Source organism: Somniosus microcephalus, chromosome 17 (genome assembly GCF_052327205.1).
Source record: "Somniosus microcephalus isolate GS21.2 chromosome 17, FLI_Smic_1.0, whole genome shotgun sequence".
NCBI lineage: Eukaryota > Metazoa > Chordata > Chondrichthyes > Squaliformes > Somniosidae > Somniosus > Somniosus microcephalus.
In genome coordinates this window covers 22,638,546-22,662,402 of record NC_141003.1, presented here as the reverse complement: position 1 = coordinate 22,662,402, position 23,857 = coordinate 22,638,546, and the positions used below count along the sequence as shown (strand labels likewise).

The 23,857-nt window shown below is 46.9% G+C and overlaps 1 protein-coding gene across 1 annotated transcript in view; it reads right to left on the bottom strand.

Moving 5' to 3' along the window:
• LOC147105565 (1-phosphatidylinositol 4,5-bisphosphate phosphodiesterase zeta-1-like) overlaps positions 1–23,857 on the bottom strand; it is a 152,170-nt gene that overhangs the window by 36,628 nt on the left and 91,685 nt on the right. The window contains exons 7-11 of the mRNA XM_086010056.1: positions 10,768–10,924; positions 8,012–8,128; positions 6,120–6,289; positions 3,549–3,681; positions 1,290–1,439 (exon numbers count right to left, since the gene is read on the bottom strand). Of these exons, the coding sequence (XP_085866182.1) occupies positions 1,290–1,439; positions 3,549–3,681; positions 6,120–6,289; positions 8,012–8,128; positions 10,768–10,924 (727 nt within the window). The remainder of the gene's footprint in view (positions 1–1,289; positions 1,440–3,548; positions 3,682–6,119; positions 6,290–8,011; positions 8,129–10,767; positions 10,925–23,857) is intronic.

The following is a 23,857-nucleotide window of genomic DNA, read 5'->3' as shown; positions in this document are numbered from 1 at the left end:
GACAGAAGAGCCGCTTTATATATATAGATATGTTATGTTTATTTGGGGATATGACTGTTAAGCTAAAAAGGGAGGATTGTGGTGTATGTAACCTGTTCCACCTTAAGAGAACTTAAGCCTGGTCCACATTAAGAAAGGTACTACTTTCTTTGGCTGCTGTATACGTAATACCGGTGGTGACCACATCGGTATATAAGCACAGTGTAATAATATTGTATTCAGTATAGTCCGACCTCCAACCAGTAAAGACCTGTTGAATTTACTCTTGTGGTCTGTGTAGTAATTCTCACTATAAACACACAGACTTAACAAGCTAAACTTAACCGAGAGAATACCCAACCATTTATCTCCTGTGACAGCGCCACCACAGGTGGGAGGAGAACACACAATACATAACACTAATGAAATTTTGGTCTTTATCTCAAGGAGATTTAGATAGAAAGGTGAGGAAGTGATGCTTCAGTTGTACAGAGCCTTGATCAGATCTCATCTGGAGTAACTGCATTCAGTTTTGGGCACCAAACCTCAGAAAACGTATTAGCCTTCTAGGGGATACAGCACAGATTCACAAGAATGATACCAGAGCTTAAAGGGTTAAATTGTGAGGCCAGGTTGCATAAATTTGGCTTGTATTCCCATTATAGAAGATTGAGGGATGATCTGATTGAGGTGTTTAACATGATAAAGGGATTTGATAGGGTAGGGACAGAGAAACGATTTCTTCCAGTGGGAGAATCCAGAACAAGGTTAAAGTTAGAGCTAGGCCATTTGGGAGTGAAAAAATGAAGCACTTTTTCACACAAAGGGAGAGATTTATAAGGCTAGGATCAATAAACTTTTGATAGGTAAAAGTATTAAGGGATATGCAGCAAAGGTGGGTAAATGCAATTGAGGTACAGATCTGCTATGATCTGATTAAATGGCGGAACAGGCTCGAAGGACTGAATGACCTTCTCCTGTTCCTATGTTCATATGTTCCTAATGCCTTGTATGTAATATGTCACTTGTAAAACATAATTCATTAGTACCTGAAATTGGCACTGTTAAAAGTACAAAAAATGTAATCCATCAACTATCATTTGTAATTTTTAATTCATTACAGTGAGCAGATGCATGAATTCTACAACAGTGAATCCTGTCTATCGTGATTACATTTAAGTTGAGAGTTTTTTTTGTTTTCTGTTAACAGATGATAAATTGTGAATCGTCAATATGTTGTTAAAATTGTTACTGAAGACAGGTTTCAGCTGCAAGAACACTGCTTGCCAGAAAATCCTGTGCCAACCTACCTTTTTTCATGCTTGTAAATGGCAATGTGTATTGACCAAGCAAATCATTCTCACTGAGAGGATTAATGTCTTTTACTGTAAATCGTACTAATGCGAGCTCTGGAACTTGAACACAAAAGACCAAACAATCATTCCATTTGGGATAGCATCCTAAAAAAAAGAATATAACATTTTAAGAATTCAGTTTGCTGCAATCAGAGTTAATGTGAGTGAAGAGTATGTCTGCTGGAGAGACCGCTATAAATACCAAGTACAATACTTGGCTTCCCACAGTTATGCTTACTTAGGAAATCTGACCTATGGTGATGAATCCTGTACAAAGATTGCTTTACAGCCCTCTAGAGTCACCAAGGGATTGGTGTATAAGAGTAAAGAAGTCATACTACAATTATATAGAGCCTTGGTGAGATCACACCTGGAGTACTGTGTACAGTGTGTCTCTTTACCTAAGGAAGGATATACTTGCCTTAGAGAGGGTGCAAAAAAGGTTCACTAGACTGATTTCCTGGGATGAGGGGGTTGCCCTATGAGGAGAGATTGAGTAAACTAGACCTATATTCCCTAGAGTTTAGAAGAATAAGAGGTGATCTCATTGAAACATATAAAATTCTTAAAGGGCTTGACTGGGTAGATGCTGGGAGGATGTTTCCTCTGGCTGGGGAATCCAGAACCAGGGGTCACAGTCTCAGAATAAGGGGTCGGCCATTTAGGACTGAAATGAGGAGAAATTTCTTCACTCAAAGGATTGTGAATCTTTGGAATTCTCTGCCCCAGAGAGCTGTCGTTGAGTATATTCAAGACAGAGAGCAGTAGATTTTTGGATACTAAGGGAATCAAGGGATATGTGATAGTGCGGGAAGGTGGAGTTGAGGTAGAAGATCAGCCATGATCTTATTGAATGGCAGAGCAGGCTCGAAGGGCCAAATGGCCTACTCCTGCTCCTATTTCTTATCTTCTTATGTTCTGTGATAGCAGATGCATTCATGTGTTACCACCAAAGGGGCCTGTCAGCAAGTGTGGCTGCCTAACAGAAGAGAAGTTTTTATTCCTGGTTCCTGTTCTGTTGTCTTAATTCTTTTCCCAAACCAGGGTTACCTGAGTTTCACCATTGGTTAGTTATGAACACAGCACATCTTATACACCACTGCTTTAAGATGTGAACCATTGCCTCAAAACTACATTCATTAACCAGAAATATTTTGGCCTCCATTCTACCTGTTGGGACATGTTCATAGATGAGAACCATCAGTGATATCAGTTAAGCACATTTATTCCTGTAAAATGATGATGCATTTAGGGCAGCAGAGTAGTCTTTGTTAACAAGATTCATTCTCAGAGTTTATTAATAAATATAACTTGGCAAACGTAAGTCATTAAGCTCCCTATATTCCCAAGTACTTTCTCCTACAAGTGTTTCAAGCACATATTGGAACATAACTGCTCATCAGAAAGTAACAAACATAAGGATTTTCATTGGTTATTGGTGTCAGTTCATGTGACATTGAACTCGATGCCTTACAACAGGATGAAGGATGAGGAACTACAGTTACAGGGAGTGACTTGAGATATCGGGACTATTTTCAATGGAGAAAAGATGTCTAAGAAAATCTTTAATCTAAGAAGTTTCTTTTTAATTATCAAGGGATTTGATAGGGTAAATAGGGAAAGGTTAGGGAGTCGTGGAAGAGGAATCTTCAATTTAAAACTGTCACTGAGAGAGTGAGGAGAAAGGTTCGGAAAATTGTCTTTTTACACAGGTGTCGGAGCGTGGAATGTTTTACCATGAGGTGTATTTGAGGCAGAAACCATGTTATTCTTTAAAGGAAATTTGGATAAATATTTGAAGTAGAGAAAGACACAGAGCTGTGGGGAGAGAGTGGGCCAAAGTGATTGGTTTTGAATTGCTCCAGCAAACAGTCAGTCCAGACAGGATGGGCCAAATGGCCTTGTTCTGTGCTGTCAACTTCTATAGTTCTAAGTGAGGAGTGTGATGTGCCCAGACATCTACAAATCATATATATATCCTACAACAGCATCCTAGAAAAGTAGTGAAAAATGACAAACCTTTTATCGTATAAAAGATTGTTTTTGTGTTTTGACTTTTTTTTTGTAAAGTGTTCATTTGCATACTCACTTTGGTGGAAATGAGACAACACCCAGCAGCTCAGTTTTAGAAATAATTTCCCCAATGTTTTAACGTAGCAACATGACATCTTTACTCACACAAAACTCACACTTGACACTTTCTCACTCCCTCACCTGCAGACAGTAAGACCTTGGTTTGTTGTACAGCACTACCTGCGGCTGCACCATAAATCTCCACACGTACATAGGCATCAACGGATATTTTACTGTGTGTTCTGCAGATTGGTAGGTGCTGGCCACTGATAATCTATACAAAGAGAATATCGATCAGCCATACAGTCCAGACTGCATTCAGTACCATAAGTAACGTAAGTTCACGAGGGTTATTCGGTGGTTCTGCACCCCCCCAACCAGGGACCTTCCCTCAACAGGACCAGGCCAGAGAATTGGGTGCAAAACTACTGTAACCCTATCTCTGATCTCGGCTCCTGTCTAGCAAGGCTCTGTACTGGGCGTGTGGGACAATTGGATTTGTCATTACATTTACAAAGGCAAACTAAACAATGGTGCGGGTTAGGTTGATTGGCTATGATAAATTGACCCTTAGTGTTAGGGGGATTAAATACGTGGGGTTACGGGGATAGAGTGGGATATGTGTTGGTGTAGGGGTTGCGGGGATCGGGTGGGATATGTGTCGGTGCAGGCTCGATGGGCCGAATGGCCTCTATCTGCACTGTGGGGTTTCTGTGATTCTGTCTGTGATTCTGTGAATGGCATTTATATTTGCGGGAAAACAGACATTTTTCATCAAAATAAAGATGGGAAGTTTCTTCAATTCACCATTTCTAACTAGATCATCGATGTCATAGTTACGATCACATATACTTTTGGCTACAAATAGCAGAGGAAATCTTTCCCCCAAATTGAGCTTATTCCTCACTGCACACACAAATTCTTCAAGCAATAATGAAAAATTAGATGTGTATTAAGCTGATGATTAATGATTAGTTGTTATTACATAGAATTACATAGAATCTACAGCACAGAAACAAGGCCATTCGGCCCAACTGGTCCTTCCAGTTTATGCTCCATACCAGCCTCCTCTCACACTACTTCATCTCATCATTCTATCAGCATATTCCTTTCTCCCTCATATCTTCATCTAGCTTCCACTTAAGTGCATCTATGCTATTCACCTCAACTACTCCTAGTGGTAGCGAGTACCACATTCGACCCACTTTTTGGGTGAAGCCATTTTTTCCTGAATTCCCTGTTGGATTTATTAGTGACTCTTATGTTTATGGCCTCTAGTTTTGGTCTGCCCCACAAGTCGAAATATTGGGCCAGAAATTCGGGTCCCCATGGGTGAGTACGCGCTGTGTACTCACGCGTAGGGCCAACGAAAGTGCCGGTTTCGTGCATGCACTGCGCATGCGCTGGAAATGGGAACTTCCGTTCCCTTGAAGGAAGGGGTTCACAGGTCGAACGCGTGTGCTGGAAAGGCAGCACATATGCCTGGAACTTCCGATTTTTTTTTAACTGGTTTCTCCAGGAGGGTAAGTCTCCAGTAGTTGTGCGTTTAAAAAGCAGCCACAAGGCCTGCTTTTAACAAAGTAAGTGGTGAATTAAGTAAAATTAAAACATTTTTTTCCACAGGTTTATTATTTTTAAATATTTTAAAGAAAGGTAAGTTTATTTTTAGCCTCGTTAAAAACTGTAATTAATTTTTTCAAAAATTTAAATTATTGTTTAAAATAGTTATTTTATGTAATTTATAGTTATTTTAAAAATGTGATTTAAAAAAAAATTTGTTTGAAGTTTTAGTTAGGTTTCAGGGCCGATCTCTATTCATAGATTTGACAGGTCTTCCTGTCAAAATTATGAATAGAGATTCCCTGCTATGATTGGCTCTCCATGGCCCATGTGATCCCAGGGAATGCTTTGAACTAACTGTGTCCCTGGGATACGCAAGCACTGCGCGCCGGCAGCTGGAGGAGGCCCAGGATTGGAATCCCACGTGGGCCCACAACACAACAGCAGGTGCGCTAGGTAAGTGCAGGTCGGAGGCTTGCACCCGCGGGAAGCCTCCAACCCGAATTTCTGGACCATTTTCTCTACACCTACCCCCTTTCATAATCTTAAAGACCTCTATCAAATCACCCCTCAACCTTCTCTTTTCTAGTAACCATTTGGATAATTCAGAGCCTTGCTAGAGCGGCCTTAATTAGGTCCTTACTTTATACAATGCCGAGTAACGACAATCTTCACTTAATGTAGATGTTCACCGAGTTATTGGGTGAGATATACGGTCAAACCTTGGTCAAACCACATCCCCTTCAATGAACTCACTCATCTGTTGCTTTATTGAATGTATTTATTTAAGCATCAAAAAGGTATTTCTTTATGAATCATCTTTGTTACTACATAATAAAAAAGATTAGCACTCTAGCAATACGCAGCTTTAACCAGTTAATCACACACATATGTAGAAAGGCAAGAGGGGAAGAAAAGGATATCCGCAATCCTTTGTCCCATCACTCATAACAGCCAGGGGCCTGGTACACGGCCCCCTAACCATCCTCCAAGCCACACAGATGGTAAGTGGGAAGAGAATAGACAAAAAGAGCATTATGTGCTCTCCCAACGCATACTGATAGTGCCTAAACCCCCTCGTCACTGGCAATCTAAACCTAGTATGACTGAGTGAACCTGTTCCTATGTTTGATACGATTACCTAATACCAACCTGTATGGCAACAATCACTGGATCAAGGTTCAGTTTAGAAGCCAGTGGGTCAAATTTGGTGTCAATAGTCATGAAATTGGGTTTAAGAACATAGCCACATCCTCCATTGTCCTGAAACTTGCCTCTGTTGAGGTCCATGCTCAATCCAGGAACCTCATAATTTAAAGCAACTGCAGACACAAAAGAAAAGTTCAAGTAAGATTGAGATAAGTGTAAATGAAATAGTCTGGCTGCACTCACATAGGTCGTTTATGAAACGTTATTTTAATTCCTCCACTGCCCCCCACCCCACTGAAAGGCTGATTCATCATGGGATCGTTCCATACTTACCAATGGTTTTTCAGTGCCTCACCCAAGTGGGCATCCTTCATGTGTGAGCTGAGACAGTGGACATTGGTGTGTTATTTGGCCATAGAAGGGGATATCACGGCCAAACGTAATGCTGCTGTTCATCCGACAGCTACGTACATGCTTTTCCAGCAGCAATCACTGGAGGAGTGGGAGCCCTAACTGATCTATGCACTCCCTGGACTGGGGAACTGAGGCACACTGTAACACCTCTATTGCCCCTCCAGCTGAAATCAGTTAACTCAGCACAGATTCAGCCTCACACCTGGGACCTTCCTGTTCTGCGAGACTTAGTTTGGCTCTAAACAGTCCACTTACCAAACTGAGCTGTCAAGGAAGTACCTCACAGATTTTCATTAAGGTGGGACTGAGCTATGAAGCCAGACTGGATGTCTAAGAGATGAGCTTGTAGGGGTGTATAAAATAAAAAAAAGACATATTTATATAGTGTCCTTCATGACCTCAGGACATCCCAAAGCGCTTTCCTGCCAATTAAGTACTTTTTTGAAGTGTAGTCAATTTGCACACAACAAGGTCCCACAAACAGCAATGCCATAATGACCAGATAATCCATTTTAGTGATGTTGGTTGAGGGATAAATATTGGCCAGGATACCAGGGAAAACTCCCCTGCTCTTCTTCAAATAGTGCCATGGGATCTTTTATGTTCACCTGACAGGGCAGACAGAGCCTCGGTTTAAAGTTTCATCTGAAAGACGGCACCTCTGACAGTGCAGCACTTCCTCAACACTGCACTGGAGTGTCGGTCTACATTTGTGCTCAAGTCTCTGGAGTGGGACTTGAACCCACAACCTTCTGACTCAGAGGCAGGAGTGCTACCAACTAAGCCAAGGCTGACCCTTAAGACAGTTACGGGTCTATGCAAATTTTTGTACCCCATACAGGTTGAGTACTGTACTTTAGCCTAGGCCGACCTCTCATTTTGTTTCCACAATTCTTGCTTGTTCCTTGTTGTCCCAAGTTATTTTTTTGTCCTGTGAAAGTCTTACAATTTCTGTGCCCATTTAATGTGGACTAGAGCTGCAATTTGGAGACATTTGTTTGGGAACTTGATTTCTCCACTCCAAAACATTCAATCACCTTGAAGGCAACTTAACCCATACTATAGGCATTCCACTGGCTCTTCAGATAGCAGATGAGGAGGAAATGGACTAGGAGTAACTAGTTAGCGACAGACTGTTTAATGGGCCTACCCAGCAACAATGAATAGGTTTCAGGCCATGGGTGTGTAAAGATGAGCGAGCAGTCCAGACAAGTATGCAGCTGATGAGGGATGACAGTGCACAGGGCTGATTCTCATCCCTATTTCTGGGCTGGAGAGAAGAGGTTCAGGTGAAAGTGTTAAATGTTCATATGCCAGCATCCCACAGTGAAACTTCAAACCCCAAATACTATTTTTTTTTAACTTTAGGAAGACCCAGATGTAATTTCATAAAGTGACAACTGATTGCTTCATGTTTGAGCCATGACGGTCGTTCATGAAGTAAATATGTAGTCATCATATTATATGGAGGTGAAGCTCACCCATGTGACAGCCAACATTCCAGAACTGATGAGGTTTGTAGTTGGAAGGATTTTTTCTGGCGCCTGCAGAGTAGGTTCTTGAAAGGAACTTTGAATTGTGTACGACAAATTCACAAGCTGAAAAAAAGGATATTTAACTTTATTTAAAACCAAAATATATGGCACAATTAAATACACACAAAGAAATGCATTATTTTTCTTTTTAATTTGTCGTATGATTTATTTTTTATTTTTACTCCTTTCTCTAGGAGTCCCGCCACATATCATTATCTAACTGAACAGACAAGCAAGGAACCGACACCCAGGCCTCTGTTGTTGCTGTTCTGTGGGCCAGTTGTCAGATGATAAAGTATAACCCAGGCTGACTCACCCCGTCTGATTGTAGGATTCGCAAAAATCCATGAAATACAGTATATGGGTAGGGCCCCTGAAGTGGCCACATTGTGAGAACACAGAATGGAGTTGGCAGTTCTCATGGCCCAGTTCAAAAGGACACACACACAGTACCTTAAAGCAGTCTGAGTCATCATCGATTAGAAGAATCCAGAACCTTACTGTTTTTGATATTGTAATGTGGTTACAGCAGTAAACAAAACTATTAGCACCTGGAGGTGCGCTAATCGCTGGCAGAGCGGTAACCGATCTCAGAAACCGCTGAGCACACACAAACGAGGGACACTAAACGGATTCCCATTATGGCAAAGCGGTAACCGATCTCAGAAACTACTGAGTACACACAAGCGAAGGGACACTAATCGGATTCCCATTAGTTCGATTTGCGAGCAGTTAAAATTAATGTGCTTGCTTTTGTTAAAGCAACCTTAACAAAGGAAAACGGTTGATTTGGCGCCAAGATTAGGGCCAGAAAAGAGTATAACCGTTCAGGTAAATCGTCAGCAAGCCAGTCTAAGATTCGACCAGAGTAAGGAAGACTCCTCCGGAGACGGTTCGCACCGTGAAGTCCAAGTCCAGTTACCATCAGGGGTTCGAGGACCGTGCGGAACAGAAAACGGCTCGAGGATTTCGGAGGACTTCCAAAGTTTGTACAGGAGAGCGAGTCCAGGGGCCGGTCCCATAAGGAAGGTCGGAGGTCCCGGATGACATCAAGTAACAGGGTCCAGGAGCCGGTCCCATAAGGAAGATCGGAAATTCCAGACGTAACAAGAAGTACCAAGGTCCAGAAGGGTTTTGAAATTCTGGTGAGCATAAAGGCCCAACTCTACCTAACTGACATAATTGAGGTATATTCAGTAACGGGAGGGTTTGTAACGTTAAGGGTATTTGTAAGTTAGGAGTGTGATTTATCCCTCGATGTGTCCGTGCGCTTCCCTCACCCCCGCTTTTAGCTTATCGCTATTTTAGAACTGTTTATATGCTTTAAAGTTATTTTTCTCAGTGTATAATTTAGTCCTCCGTGAGAAACGTTATTTTTCGTCTGCATTTATTCTTGCCATTTTTCTCTGTGTACATTCTCTTTCAAAAATAAAGATCGTTTTGATTTAAAACTCAATCTGTCTCATCTGACCATTTGTCTTCCGAGTCACGAGTTGGGCCAACACACAAAGGTTGTCTGGCAATAAGCCCAGTGTCTAGAACCGTGAGGGGGGAGCGCTTCGAAACCGCTCACGAGTAGTGCGAAAATCAAAACCGATTTAGCACACCATAAGCTCGTTAAAACGACCCCTTACATGATTGCCCCTCATCCACAAGGGCCCATTGAAGGCTGGGAGGTCAACAGCTGCAGAACTATTCTAGCACTGGTACCGCACTGTACCGCACTGTACCACACGGTACCACACGGTACTGCACTATCACATCACAAAAGCATGCTGCTAATACATGGCACTCTCTCCGAGTTCTCAATTAAATTACTGGATGTTTTCAAATATGTGCAGCTTCAGGAAAACAACCTGTTATAATAATTCACTGCTCCATTCCCACTCAGACCGCACCGTCCTCGGCCTCTTGCATTGTTCCACGGAAGCTCAGCGTAAGCTCGAGGAACAGCACCTCATCTTTCGGTTAGGCACTTTACAGCCCTCTGGACTCAACATAGAGTTCAACAATTTCAGATCATAACCTTGGCCCCTATCACATATACATATATATATATAATATATTTATTTATTTATTTATTTTATTCACACTTTTGTTTGGCCTTTTTTCTTCCCTCCCACACGGCAGCTGTCCTTCATTCTGCCAGCGCAATTCACACTTCATCTAGAGCCATCCTTTATTCCTTGACCTGTCCCATTACCATCTCCTTTTGCCTTGAATATCTCTTAATCTCTCCTGCTTTCTATCCTATCACTGACCTTCCCTTTTGTTCTTTCATTCCCTCCCCCTTTTCCCAGCCACTAACTTGCTTTAAAATCTATTCCTTTTCCTGCTTTTTTCCAGTTCTAACGAAAGGTTCTCGACCTGAAACGTTAACTCTGTTTCTCTCTCCACGGATGCTGCCTTGGCCTGCTGAGTTTCTCCAGCATTTTCTGTTGTTATTTCAACCTATTACAGGTATAATATTTTGGCCTGTGGTAAGATTGATGACTGTGACAACTGACTCAACAACTAAATTACAGTAATGGCTCCGAAACCCAACTGCTCCGCCACCCCCAATATAGAGAAAATATAGTAAATAGCAGCTGGTGCTCTAATAAGATGAGAGAAATTGAAAAAAAAAGGTGCGCTCTATTTTTAACCATTCAGAATAAATTTCTGGGGAACTGAAAAAAAATCTGACTTTAATATACACGTACCTGATTGCTTTAGTAACTTCATAGCTCTGTGTTCTGAAAATGAATTACTTTCGTAAAACAACTGATGGTCTCGTGAATGTTTGAAGTCATTGAATTCGACTGACTTTGTGTATATGATTACATCTGAGAACTCCATTGCGAGTCCAACCTTCCTTCTCTGCAAGAGACAAAAACAATGCCACAAGAGGATGAAATGGTTAGAATTACAAAACATAACCTGGGGTGTGTCTAGAAATGAGACTGAGATAGGTGGCACGCGTAAGACTTTCCCAAGCACAATGAAGGCGGTTCCATTGCTCAATATTCACGCATTTGTCTTCTGCAGCCATTGCGATGTCTGCTACGGATCACGTGCACGCTGAGCTGCAGTAAAGGCACCATTTGGCCTTTAATGAAAGGAGTCATCAGGTACTGCTGACATTCTGCAAGACTGGGAACAAGCAAATATAATACCTTTCATTTCAAAACAAGTGTGACACATCTGGCCCAGGCATCCACAGGCCAACCATTAAAAGCAGGTAAAATATTGAAAGGGATATTAGCAATATTCTAATGAACGGCAAGCATGATTTCAGAAGGGGGAGATCGCAAGATAGATACAGGTAAAGAAAAGCATTCTCGGCTTATCCATTTAGAAAGAATTCCCTCATCATTGCATCCATGGCATCTTAAAAAATTTGCATAATAGGTGCAACCAAACGGAAAATTCTGAGCTGGGAGTCCCATTGTTTTCTACATAAGAACATAAGAACATAAGGAATCGGAGCAGGAGTAGGCCATTTGGCCCTTCAAGCCTGCTCCGCTATTCAATAAGATCATGGCTGATCTTCCACCTCATCTCCACTTTCCTGCACTATCCCCATATCCCTCGATTCCCTTAGTGCCCCAAAATCTATCGATCTCTGTCTTGAATATACTCAACGACTGAGCCTCCACAGCCCTCTGGGGTAGAGAATTCCAAAGATTCACCACCCTCTGAGTGAAGAAATTTCTCCTCATCTCAGTCCTAAATGGCCGACCCCTTATTCTGAGACTGTGACCCCTGGTTCTAGACTCCCCAGCCAGGGGAAACATCCTCCCTGCATCTACCCTGTCAAGCCCTGTAAGAATTTTGTATGTTTCAATGAGATCACCTCTCATTCTTCTAAACTCTAGAGAATATGGCCTAGAAATTGGGTATAGCCTCGCTTGAGGCGTTATAACTGGCGAAGCGCTAAGTTTATAGCCAGACGAAAGTTATCGCTGCCTGGCGAGATATTGGGTTGCATCGCCCCCAAAGGGTCTTGAGGCGCTAATTCAGCCGTTGCACGGTGCTCTTAAGGCGCAAAAGGTCAGGCGCTACTCAATATCGACGCGGACGGGCGCAGCACAGGTGGACTCAATTACGGGAAAGCACGAGACCTACAGGCGCCGGCCGGCTCTTAAAGGGGTGGGTCAGTCAGACTGAGCTTCAACACCCAACACCCTGCAGGCCTCAGATTCGGCGCTCGCCCTTGTCTGGCGGTACAAAGTTGATCATTATGGAGAAGGTTAGGCAGAGAGCAGAGCGCTTCAGCACTGAGGCTCTGGACCACTTGGTGGCTGCAGTTGAACACCGTTGGGAGGTCCTGTACCCGGATAATGGCAAGAGTCCAAATCAGAAGGCTTACCGACGATCTTGGAGGGAGGTTGCTGTGAGGGTGAACTCCAGCAGCATGGCGACCAGGACCCTTGTTCAGTGCAGGAAGAAATTCAACGACCTCACATGGATCATTAGGGTGAGTGATGGTTTACCAAACTTGTGCTTCCCTCCATCTGCAGCTGACTTCGGGCACCCTGCTGCAATGATGCGCCAATGGCCATCTGTCAGTATGCACCCATGGCCCTTTCTGGGCACACACATGGACAGATGTCTCAAGGCCTCACGTAAGGGCTCTTGCACCATGGGGGGCATGCGAGGAGGTCTCAAGGCCTCATGTAAGGGCTCTTGCACAATGGGGGCATGCGAGAAGGTCTCAAGGCCTCATGTAAGGGCTCTTGCACAATGGGGGCATGCGATGATGTCTCAAGGCCTCATGTAACAGAACCTCCCCTTCTTTCCCCTGCAGTCCAAGATGGCGCAGATTCGAAAGGAGCAGCGTCGAACCGGTGGCGGACCTGCACAAGTGGTCACTCTCACGGATCTGGAGGAGAGAGTGCACCAGATACTTGGAGGACGTCTGTCTGGTCCAGTCACCACTGCATCTGCCGACCCCATTACCGACAGCGAGGGTAAGACTCTCACCTTTTTCACCTGTTGCCTTCCACTTGGTCCCCCCGCCAGCATGCATCCTCAGTGTGCAGCCATGTCAGAGCCTTGCCGCAATCTGGCATGCCTTTCAGCAAACCTGTCCTTCTGCTAAAGCCACTCTTCCACCTCCCACTTTCAGATGAAGCAGCACCAACTCGGGCTCAACGCGCTGAAGCTGCCAGTGCCAGTGCCACCGGAGGCGAGGACCAGGAGGAATCCGGACCAGCCGTTGCAGAATCCGGGGAGCTGAGACATCTGCAGACTGGGGATAGTAGTCCCCTGGAGGGGAGGGGGGGTGGCTCTGAGGATGAACCAGTTGCCGGACCAAGCGGCATGGAGCAACGCAGGGGGGATAGGCAGGTTCGGCCACCGTCTCCCCGCAGGGCAAGGCAGGTCGTCATGACTGCTGCACAGAGTGCAGATGAGGTCCGTCGCCTGGCAGAGATGAGCAAACAGGCCCGGGTCAGACACACGGAGCTGATGGCTGCAGTGGAGAAGATGCCTGAGTCAATAGATTCATTGGGTAGGAGTATGCTGGACTTCAGGGCAACAATGGAGAGGACTCTGCAGGGCTTTGGCGCAACAATGGAGAGGACTCTCCAGGTGTTCGGGGAAACAATGGACAGGTCTATCCAGGGCTTCGGGGCCACAATGGACAGGACTATCCAGGGCTTCAGCCCAACAATGGAGAGGATTGTCCACGGCTTTGAGTCGGCAATGGAAAGGACTGTTCAGGGCTTCGGACAATCCCTGGAAAGGTCTGTGCAGGGCTTGTCCGAGGCAGTGGAGCGGTCGGCTCCTGCCTTGTCCGAAGCCATGGGAAGAACTGTCCAGGCCTTCTCCGAAGCACTGGCACCTGGCACACAGGTCCTCACTGTTGCCACACAGTCACTTGCTGGGCTCCTCCACAGCCAGATTGACGCAACGCGATGTCTCACTGCAGCCACCCTCTCTGCATCAGATAGGATCACCCCGGGCCTTTCCACTCCCGTACAATGCCAGGAATCCGTGGAGCCTGCGATTGTGGCGGATGAGCCGAGCCGCTCCCCTCAGATAGCCAGTGTGTCCTCCGACCATGGTGCAGGTGTCCTCTCTCGTCAGGAGACCATTGCACATGCCAGTGCTGGGACGCCTGCATTGCAGCTGCCACTACCTGCAGCCCACACTGCTTCCAGCCATGCTCAAAGCAAGCATCCTGCGTCCGCACCCTCCAAGCCCAGAGGTCGGCCAGGCCGTACCTCAGGGGCTTCTGCGCGTCCAGGCAGTCAACAAGCGTCCCCCAGCCTTGAGCCCGCCACTGGGGTGCAATTACGTAGGAGCAGCAGGGAGGGAAGGGGCCGGGCGCGAAAGAGAAGTCGTTCTCCCTCAAGGGGCCAGTTGTAGAGGGAGGTGCTGAGACGTTTGTTTGTCCAAATTCAAGGACACCCTCAGCTGCTGTTATAGTTGCAGATTTTTGTTGAGTTTTGCGGCTTGGCCGAACAGGTCACATTTATTTTGGAAGTTATGGTTTCTGCCCACTTTACGTTGTTTAGCTGTAATGAAAGACTTTTGTGTCAATAAACAGAAGTTTCAATGTTGCTTGGTGCATGTGACTACTTTCAGTGATGCTGGCATGCAGAGGCCCTCAAACATCCAAAGTGCGCATGAGGTAAGACTCTCATCATTCCGCCACAGGGGTGTCAAGACGAGTCCAGAGGAGCCTCTGACGTATGGACCTTCCACTTTCAGCAGCCCTTCCATCTTCCTCCTCCTCCTCCTCCGCCTGCTCTTCCTCCTCTTCCTCTTCCTCCTCCTCATACTCCTCCTCCTCCTCCTCCTGCTCATACTCCTCCTCCTCCTCCGCCTGCTTGTGCAGGGTCCGAGGGATGGTAATGAATGGACGCGTTCGCCTATAAAGGGCATCTGTCACTTGCCGGATGCAACAGCGGACTGCAGCCTAAGCGTCAGTCGCATTGTCCCCAGTGGCTGACTGAAAGGATCCGTTGGCATAAAAATGGAGGCCATCAGTCAGTGTAGCCATCACGGACAGAGAGGTTCTGCAGCGTTCACGCGGCTGCAGATCCTGACCAAGCAGGTGGCACAGATCAGTAACAATGTCCCTCCAGAATCGGAGCCTTCGCAAACACTGCTCCTCCGAAATGTCAAGACTTGTCACCTGCTGCCTAAAGACCCTCGCAACATCCCATGGGATTGGCCGACCTCGATTGCCCCTCCTCCTTCTGGCCAATCCCTGCCCTCTCTCCCGCCGTCTCTCTGCCCCTTCACAGTGTTGGGCGATGAGGCCGTCACCCTCCGAACAAGCTCCCATTCCGATGCCAGTTGGTCAAAAGGCTTTTAGGTGTAGTGCTGCAAGTGCTTCAGACACGGTTGAGGGTCCCAAGTACTGTGAAGCTCAAATCCCAGAACTCCGCTCCACATTAGCTCGCCAACTCTCTTTAGCAGCGATCGCAATGAGCAGGCCAAGTGGCAGAAGATTCTGCACTAGAGCTGTCCCCTTTAAATAGCGCCGCCCTACTCCGAGAAGGGCCTGTTAGCCCTCCCTCGAACTGTCACTAATAGCGCTGGGCGCTAAGGCTCCGGGCGCCACCCAATATGCGCTCAGGCGCTCCTAAAAGGCGTTGCACACTGAAATGACGTCATGAGCTGCTTGCGCTCGCGGGCGCGCGCAAACACTTAGCGCAGGCGCTAAATGTATAGTCAATTTCTGAGTCGGCGCTATCTTCATAGCATCCGCCCCAACATAGGGCTTCGCCCCAATTCTAGGTCTCTTTAGGCGCTCAGCGCCGGCGCTACCAACCCAATTTCTAGGCCTATAGGCCTAGTCTACTCAATCTCTCCTCATAGGACAATCCCCCCATTCCAGGAACCAGTCTGGTGAACCTTCGTTGCACTCCCTCTATGGCAAGTATATTCTTCCTTAGGTAAGGAGACCAAAACTGTGCACAATACTCCAGGTGTGGTCTCACCAGGGCCCTATATAATTGCAGTAAGGCATCTTCACTCTTATACTCAAATCCTCTCATAATAAAGGCCAACATACCATTTGCTTTCCTAATTGCTTGCTGTACCTGGATGTTAACTTTCAGTGATTCGTGTACAAGGACACCCAGGTCCCTCTGAACACCAACATTTCCCAATCTCTCACCATTTAAAAAATACTCTGCTTTTCTATTTTTCCTACCAAAGTGGATAACTTCACATTTCTCCACATTATATTCCATTATCCATGTTCTTGCCCACTCACTTAGCTTCTCTATATCCCCTTGAAGCCTCTTTGCATCCTCCTCACAACTTACATTCCCAACCAGCTTTGTATCATCAGCAAATTTGGATATATTACATTTGGTCCCCTCATCCAAATCATTGATATAGATTGTGAATAGATGAGGCCCAAGCCCTGAAGAAAGTAGGAGACACCAGAATGGGGATATAAATAAATTTTGCCCTAGCTGACCACCACTGCCTGTAAATAGTGCTCCCCAAGCGGCCGGCCTAGGTGACAACGCCTCCTGCAGCTGCCGTTGTTGAAGCCCGGCGATGCTGCAGGGGGCGGGAGTGAATATCACTTCCGGGGCGGTAACGGAGTGCTGCGCACCAGAAGACGTCACGATCTTCGGGGTACAAGAGAGCGAGGCGGTAAGTCTTAGCGCCAGCGCAAATCCGGCAGGGAAGTTCGCGGGCATCGGTGAATTCGCTGCACCCAGTCAGTAACCCCTCAGCGCCCCATTACCGCCCCCCGCAGGCACTAATGGGAGGTGCAAACATGGGGAATTTCTCCCCCATAATTTCTAACGATTTCTTTTCTCTGGCTCTCTCAACATTGTTTGAGTCTGTCACCCTTTGATACGAGTCCACGTCTCGACTGCTCGAAAACGACACTAAGTTCTTATCTCTGGCCCTTTCACCTTTGGATTTGGTCCCTACTGGAAGTGGCCAGTCTCCCCTATTTTTCCTTCCATTGATCCCAGCAATGGGTTATGAACTCAGTGACAACATTTATTTCATATTCCCTCGTCGCGAGCCAAGAAATATTCACACACACCCTCAGAAACCTTTTCCTTTCTTTAAAATAAAAGCAAAACATGCTGAAGACACTTGTCCTATTTCTTCCTCACAGCAATACTATTTCTTCAACTTTGGCTGTGAGCTTTTTCTCTTCTTTTTCTCCTTTTCCGAACCCCTTTTGTTACACATCAAGGCCGGAATTATCTCAAGGGAGGCAGGTCGGGGGGCATGGGGCCTCCGAGGCGGGCGGGAAACCCAGGAGGCCGGGTTTTCCGCAGGCCCTGCCACCTTTAACGCCAGAGTCTGATTTGAATGCGAGGCCTCAGATTCCCAGCCGCAGCCAGCCAGATTGAGAGGGGCCGGTCCGCGGGAGGGTACGCGGGAGGGGGTTCGCGAATCACCCGGGGTCGGGGATCAGGGTGGGGGGCGGGGGCGGAGAGAGGATCGGGGCCGGGGCCAGAGATTGGGGTGGGGGGCAGGGAGAGGATCGGGGCCGGGGTTGGGGATTGGGGTGGGGGGGGGGAGCGGGGAGAGGATCGGGGCTGGGGTCAGGGTGGGGCTGTGGGGTGGAGAGAGGATCGGGCCCGGGGGCAGGGATTGGGATGGGAGGGGTGGGGAGAGGATCGGGACAGGGGGTGGGGATTGGGGTGGGGGGCCGGGGAGAGGATCAGAGCTGGGGTCAGGGTGGGGGGGGTGGCGGGGAGAGGATCGGGACAGGGGTTGGGAATTGGGGTGGGGGGGCGGGGAGATGATCGGCAGGGGGCGGGGATCGGATGGGGGTTTGGCTAGGGATCAGGGGGTCGGGGGGTGCTGTCGGCCAGGGATCGTGGGGGAGGAGAGGGCATCGGGGCTGGCCTCATCATCATCGTTGTGGGGGGGAGGCTTGTGGGGGGGTGGTGAGGCCCAGGGTGCGGGATCGGAGGCCTCATGGGGGGGATCTCTGATCGCGGGAGGTGGCGGGGGGGCAGGGAGGGTGATTGGAGGCCTCGTGGTGGGGTCTCCGATCGCGGGGGGTTGGTTAGGCAGGGTCCCTGGGTCCAGGAGGTCGGTATAAAGCCACTTACCTCCTGGACCCAGCAGTCTCCACCTGTTTAACTGCCGGGTTTCATGAATTGTGTGAAACCCGTCCACAGACAATTAAACACAAAATGGAGGGGAATAAAAGTGGCTTCCAGCCTCATTCGAATATTTAAATTGAGGTACTGCCCCCCAGGCCCGGTCCCCCCACTCCCGTCCCACATTCGGCAAAACCGGAAGTGGGCAGGTTGGAGGCGGGATCAGGTCAGGAATCCCATTTTTAACACTTTAACTGCCCCCACACTCCAAACCCACCTTTTTTTTTAAGAGGAAAATTCCAGCCAAGGATATAATGAGAGATTTAAGGCCTAATTCTAATCCTGCCTGGGAGCAGAGCAGGCAGGTGTTTAAAATGGGCGGTCGGGTGCTTCCCACTGTGTTGCCATGTTCGTGCTCCCTGCCATTTTATCTGCCGGGTTTTAGGCAGCGGGGCCCCTTTAGTATTTAAATGTTAGGGTCAAATGATGTAATTCGGACCACAGCCTGATGTTAACTGCTGATCGTAATGGTTTCGGCCAGGGCCACGGCCACCAGTGAAAGCCGGCGGGGTGCAGGATAATGGTCAGAAGAGGCCCAGGTAAGTGGCATTTTTCATTTTACGAAGACTTGCTTGTGGGCCAGGAGAAACTCAATGGGCTAAAAATGCAGGGATTTAGCGCAGCCACTACCGCACCATTCAAGGGAAAAAATGGCAGCCACTGCCACTATTGCCCACTGCCAGCGGGTCCCACGGCGGTCACCATCTTTGGCAGGTCGGCAGTGCTGCCATTGCCTGCGCTCGCCGAGAGTATTGTAATGAGTCAGAGCATGACGGCAATCGGTGTGCAAGGCCGAGTTGATGTCAGCTCATCCATTTTGGATTTCGCCGCTCCTACTGCCGCCTTCTCTAAAGCACACCCGTGCGTACAGTCGCTAAAAGCGCTTCAGCAGTGTTAACGGCCCACGAGGAGTCTGGCAGGACTTGGCAGATTGTAGGATGGAGGCTGACTAGTGGAAAACACCTCAGATGGATGCCGGAACTTTGAACGCTTCCTTTGCCAAGGTTCTTCTTTTATACTTTCATTTTTTGCCCATCAGTGGGGGTGGCGGGTGGGGGTTGCATTTTCTGGTGGCTTTCCGGGAGGCCTACAGTGTTTGTGGGTCAGTAAATCAATGGGTGAAATCTTGTGGAACAAGCTTTTAGTTCAGAACTGAACACCCGGAGAAAACTGCAAATCCCTCGGCAGATTCCCAACAAATTCAAAATAAAAATTTCCTAACGAGCATCAGATTGGCTAGAACTCCATTGCAACGTTTGAAGATCATCTCTGATAAGGTCTTTTTTATCTTTATGATAGCATCGCCAGAACATCACCCCCCTAGCAAATCTGGACTCAACTGCTTAAGATTTTATGGAATTATAATTAATTTATTCAAAATTCCATAACTAATTATTTACCAAATAATTATTTAGTGTCGAGTATGCAAGACCCACTCAAATCTGGCACGATCACTACACATTTAAACACTTACAACAGTAACCATTGGGGAAAGATTAGTGTTACAGAGAACGCAGATGCATTAATTTCATGAACTATTAAAACATCATCAAACATTGGGTGGCAGGTAATATTGCTGTAGGAAGTACGGCAGCTGATCCGTACCTGGCCTACAGGTTCACTCCTTTCTTCCCCGTTCTCCTTCACTGCAAGCGGGACACAGACACGACTTACAGCCTCCTGCTGAGCTTAGCGCTGGAAAGAGCGCATTACACCACAAATTCTCCACGCCGCTGATGTTAATTAGCAGGCAGGACCAAAATACCAGTGCTACCTGCGCTCTCCCGGAGGGCAGCCATTAGCCTTTGCTGGCAGTGTTACCGGCAGATTTTCAGTGTACTGAAATTTTTAGCCCATTGATTCTGTTAATTGTAAAAGGCTGAGGTTTTTTTAAATTTACAAATAGGTGTCCTTTTTTTGTGTGTCTATGTTGAAAATGATATCGTGAAGGTGAGTAGATTTAACGTTATGAAACAACACGATTGTTTGGTTTCCTTCTTTTTGCTTTGACATTTGGTTGTCCCGTGCTGTTTTTTCTTCTCACACCAGATGCTCATATAATAGAAACCTGTAACACATCACTCCTTGCCCTGCTCTCTGTTAAATCCGTGTATCTTAATGTAGTGTGTCCTTCAATCAATAGACAGAGACTGCAGAGGAACAATCAACAGGTGTTTACTGGATGAGGGTCACTCTAAAACTAACAGTACAGATCCCTACTCAGGGTTTATATACAGGTGTGGTCACTGCCGGTACTACAGTATACAGGAGCTGTAAAAAGTAGTTCTCCCCTTAAAGGTACATACGTATACTACAATTCCTCCCCTTTTAGATTAACAGTACCATAACATTCATTTAACAATTAACACTTTTAACATGCAACATTAACTGAAAATAGTCCATTTATAAATTCAGTCTTTGGGGCGGCTTCCTGATCCTATCTGGATAACGCCTTTCCTGAGTGTCTTACTCTTGGTGCGGAGGCGATTCTGGCCCCCTGTCGTCGGTTGGTTCATCAGCCTCCGATGCTACTGTCTCCGGGGTAGATGCTACCTGTATGTCGGGTTCATCACCAGGTACGCGAGACATGGGGTTGACTCGTTCCTGTGACTCTAGGATCTGGTCGACATGGCGTCTTACAATGTTCTCCCCAACATCCACTGTGTACATTAGTGGCCCCTGCCGTGTGCATATCGTTCCTGGTTGCCATTTCTCTGTTCGGTAGTCGCGGGCCAAGACTGGTTGCCCTACATTGAAGCTCCTTGTCAGCTTCTCATTGATGTGCTGGAATTGCTTATTCTCAACATCTCTTCGTACATTTGGTCTGAGCAAATCCAGACGAGATCTCAACCTTCGGTTAAAGAACATCATGGCCGGGGTCTGGTTGGTGACTGCATGTGTCGCATTTCTGTAGGCTAACAGGAAATTGTCCACCTTATGCTGCAGTGGAATGTTGTCATCGCACATGGCCCTTACTGCCTTTTTAAAGGTTTGTACGAACCTCTCAGCCAATCCATTTGTGGCTGGATGATACGGGGCGGATGTGTAATGCCTTACCCCATTCCTTTTCATAAATTTCCAAAACTCTTCGGACACAAACTGTGGTCCATTATCAGAGCAAATCTGCTCTGGCAAGCCGTTCCTGGCAAATATGGTCCGTAGGACTGCAATCGTTTTCTCCGTGGTGGTGGAGGACATTTTGATCACCTCAGGCCATTTCGAGTGCCCATCCACGGCTATTAAAAACATTGAGTCCATGAATGGACCAGCAAAATCAATATGCACCCGTTGCCATGGAGAGGAGGGCCACTCCCATGGGTGTAGAGGGGCATGTGGTGGTGCATTTTGGACCTTCTGGCATCCTGAGCAGCTCTTTGTCAGGTCCTCGATTTGCTGATCGATCCCCGGCCACCACACATAAGCCCTAGCAAGGCTTTTCATTTTCACCCCTCCCAGATGGCCTTCGTGAAGCTCATTGAGCACTCCCTCCCTTAACTTGGGTGGAATTACCACTCGGGATCCACACATCAAGGTCCCCTGGCATACTGACAGCTGTTCTCTTCTGGATGAGAATGCTGGCAACAGCGAGTCGCCATGTGTTGGCCATCCCTTCACCGTCAAGTCATATACCCGAGACAGTGTCGGGTCATTTCGGGTCTCCTTCTCTATATCCGCGTTAGTTACTGGCAAGCGTTCAATTATAGTCGAATAAAATATTTCGACAGGATCCACTGCTGGTGCTTCCTTGGCAGTAGGCAGTGGCAGGCGTGATAGCCCATCAGTGTTTCCATGCTGTTTCGTGCCCTTATACTATATTGGTTCGGCCCTAGAAAAAGGGACCATCTTTGTAGCCGTTGCGCAGTCATCACCGGAACACCCTTCTTTGGATTAAAGATGGAGACAAGTGGTTGGTGGTCAGTCAGCAAGGTGAACTTCTGCCCATGCAGATAGTGGTTGAACTTTTTCACTCCCCACACTAGGCTGAGGACCTCCCTGTCAATCTGGGCGTAGTTACGCTCAGCTGAGGTTAGTGACCGAGACGCAAAGGCTACTGGCCTCTCCGAGCCATCCGGGAATTTGTGCGACAGCACCGCTCCAATACCATAGGGTGATGCATCACACGCCAACCGAATTGGTAGTGCTGGGTTGAAATGAGCCAACACCTCTTTTGATGTGATCAATTCTTTGCACTTCTGGAAAGCTCGTTTATATTCGTCATTCCACTTCCATGGTACCCCCGTTTGCAGTAGGGTGTTCAGTGGGTGTAGTACTGTAGACAAATTCGGCAAGAACTTATGGTAGTAGTTCACCAGCCCGAGGAACGACCTCAGTTGTGACACATTTTCCGGTGCTGGAGCCTTGACTACTGCCTCAATCTTTTCAGGGGACTTAGGTAACCCCTCTTCATCAATAACGTGGCCACAATACGAGATCTGCTTCTGGAAAAACTCGCATTTGTGGCGATTAGCTCGGAGCCCATATTCCTTCAATCTAGTGAGCACCTGCTCCAGGTTGGTGAGGTGATCACTGTCATTTTCGCCCGTGACCAGGATGTCGTCCAAATAACACTGGGTCCCTGGAATCCCTTGCAGGACTTGATCCATTGCCCTTTGCCAAATAGCCGGAGCTGATGCTACCCCAAACACCAGCCGATTGTATTGGTAGAGACCTTTATGAGTGTTGATCGTGAGGTACTGTTTCGAGGCTTCTTCTACCTCCATTTGCAGGTACGCCTGGGCCAGATCAATCTTAGTGAAGCGTTTTCCTCCAGGTAGCGAGGCGAAAATATCTTCAATCCGCGGAAGCGGATATTGTACCGTGTGAAGGACTGGGTTCACTGTCACCTTAAAGTCCCCACAGATGCGAACCTTCTTTGGTTCCCCAGGCGTATTACTCAACGACCTCTTCATTACAGGAACAATGGGTGTAGCCCACTCGCTCCAGTCCACTTTGGACAGTACTCCAGAATGTTCCAAACCTTCCAGCTCTGCTTCGATGGCTGGGCGGATCATATAAGGCACCGGTCTGGCCTTAAAAAACTTTGGGCTTGCATTTTCCTCTATCTTGATCGTCGCTGTTATGCCTTTTAGTGTTCCGAGTCCCTCCTGGAACACTTCTTGTGCATCAATTAGCATTTTTGACAGTCGTCCAGGTGTGACGTCGTCATCCTTTTTGGCATCTACAGTCAGTGCTTGTATGGAATGCCAATCTAGCTGTATCTTTCGGATCCATTCACGTCCTAGTAGTGGTGGTCCTCCATCTGGCAATACATATAGGTCCATTTTTGGTGTTTCCTTGCCGTTATATATAACATTCACCCTTATTTTTCCTTTGGGGTAGACTTTTTGCCCCGTGTACGTCTTCAAGACAATCTCTGTATCTCGCAAGGGTATATGTGAGAATAGCCGCTTGTAGTCCCTTCGGTTTATGACTGTTAGGGCTGATCCTGTGTCCAATTCCATTTTCACTTGGACTCCGGCTATCTTGAGCGTGACCCAGATAGTTTGGTGATCCTTCATTTTGATTACATTATGTAGTTTCAGACAACCCAGCTCCTTGCTTCCGGAGTCTGTATCACTTTTCTGTTCGTCTGAACTACTTTCCGCCACCTTATGTACCTTCTTGTACTTCTCCTCTGGAGATTTCTTGCTGCTGGTTTTCTTTCCCGACCTGCAGACTCTTGCTATGTGTCCTACTTTTC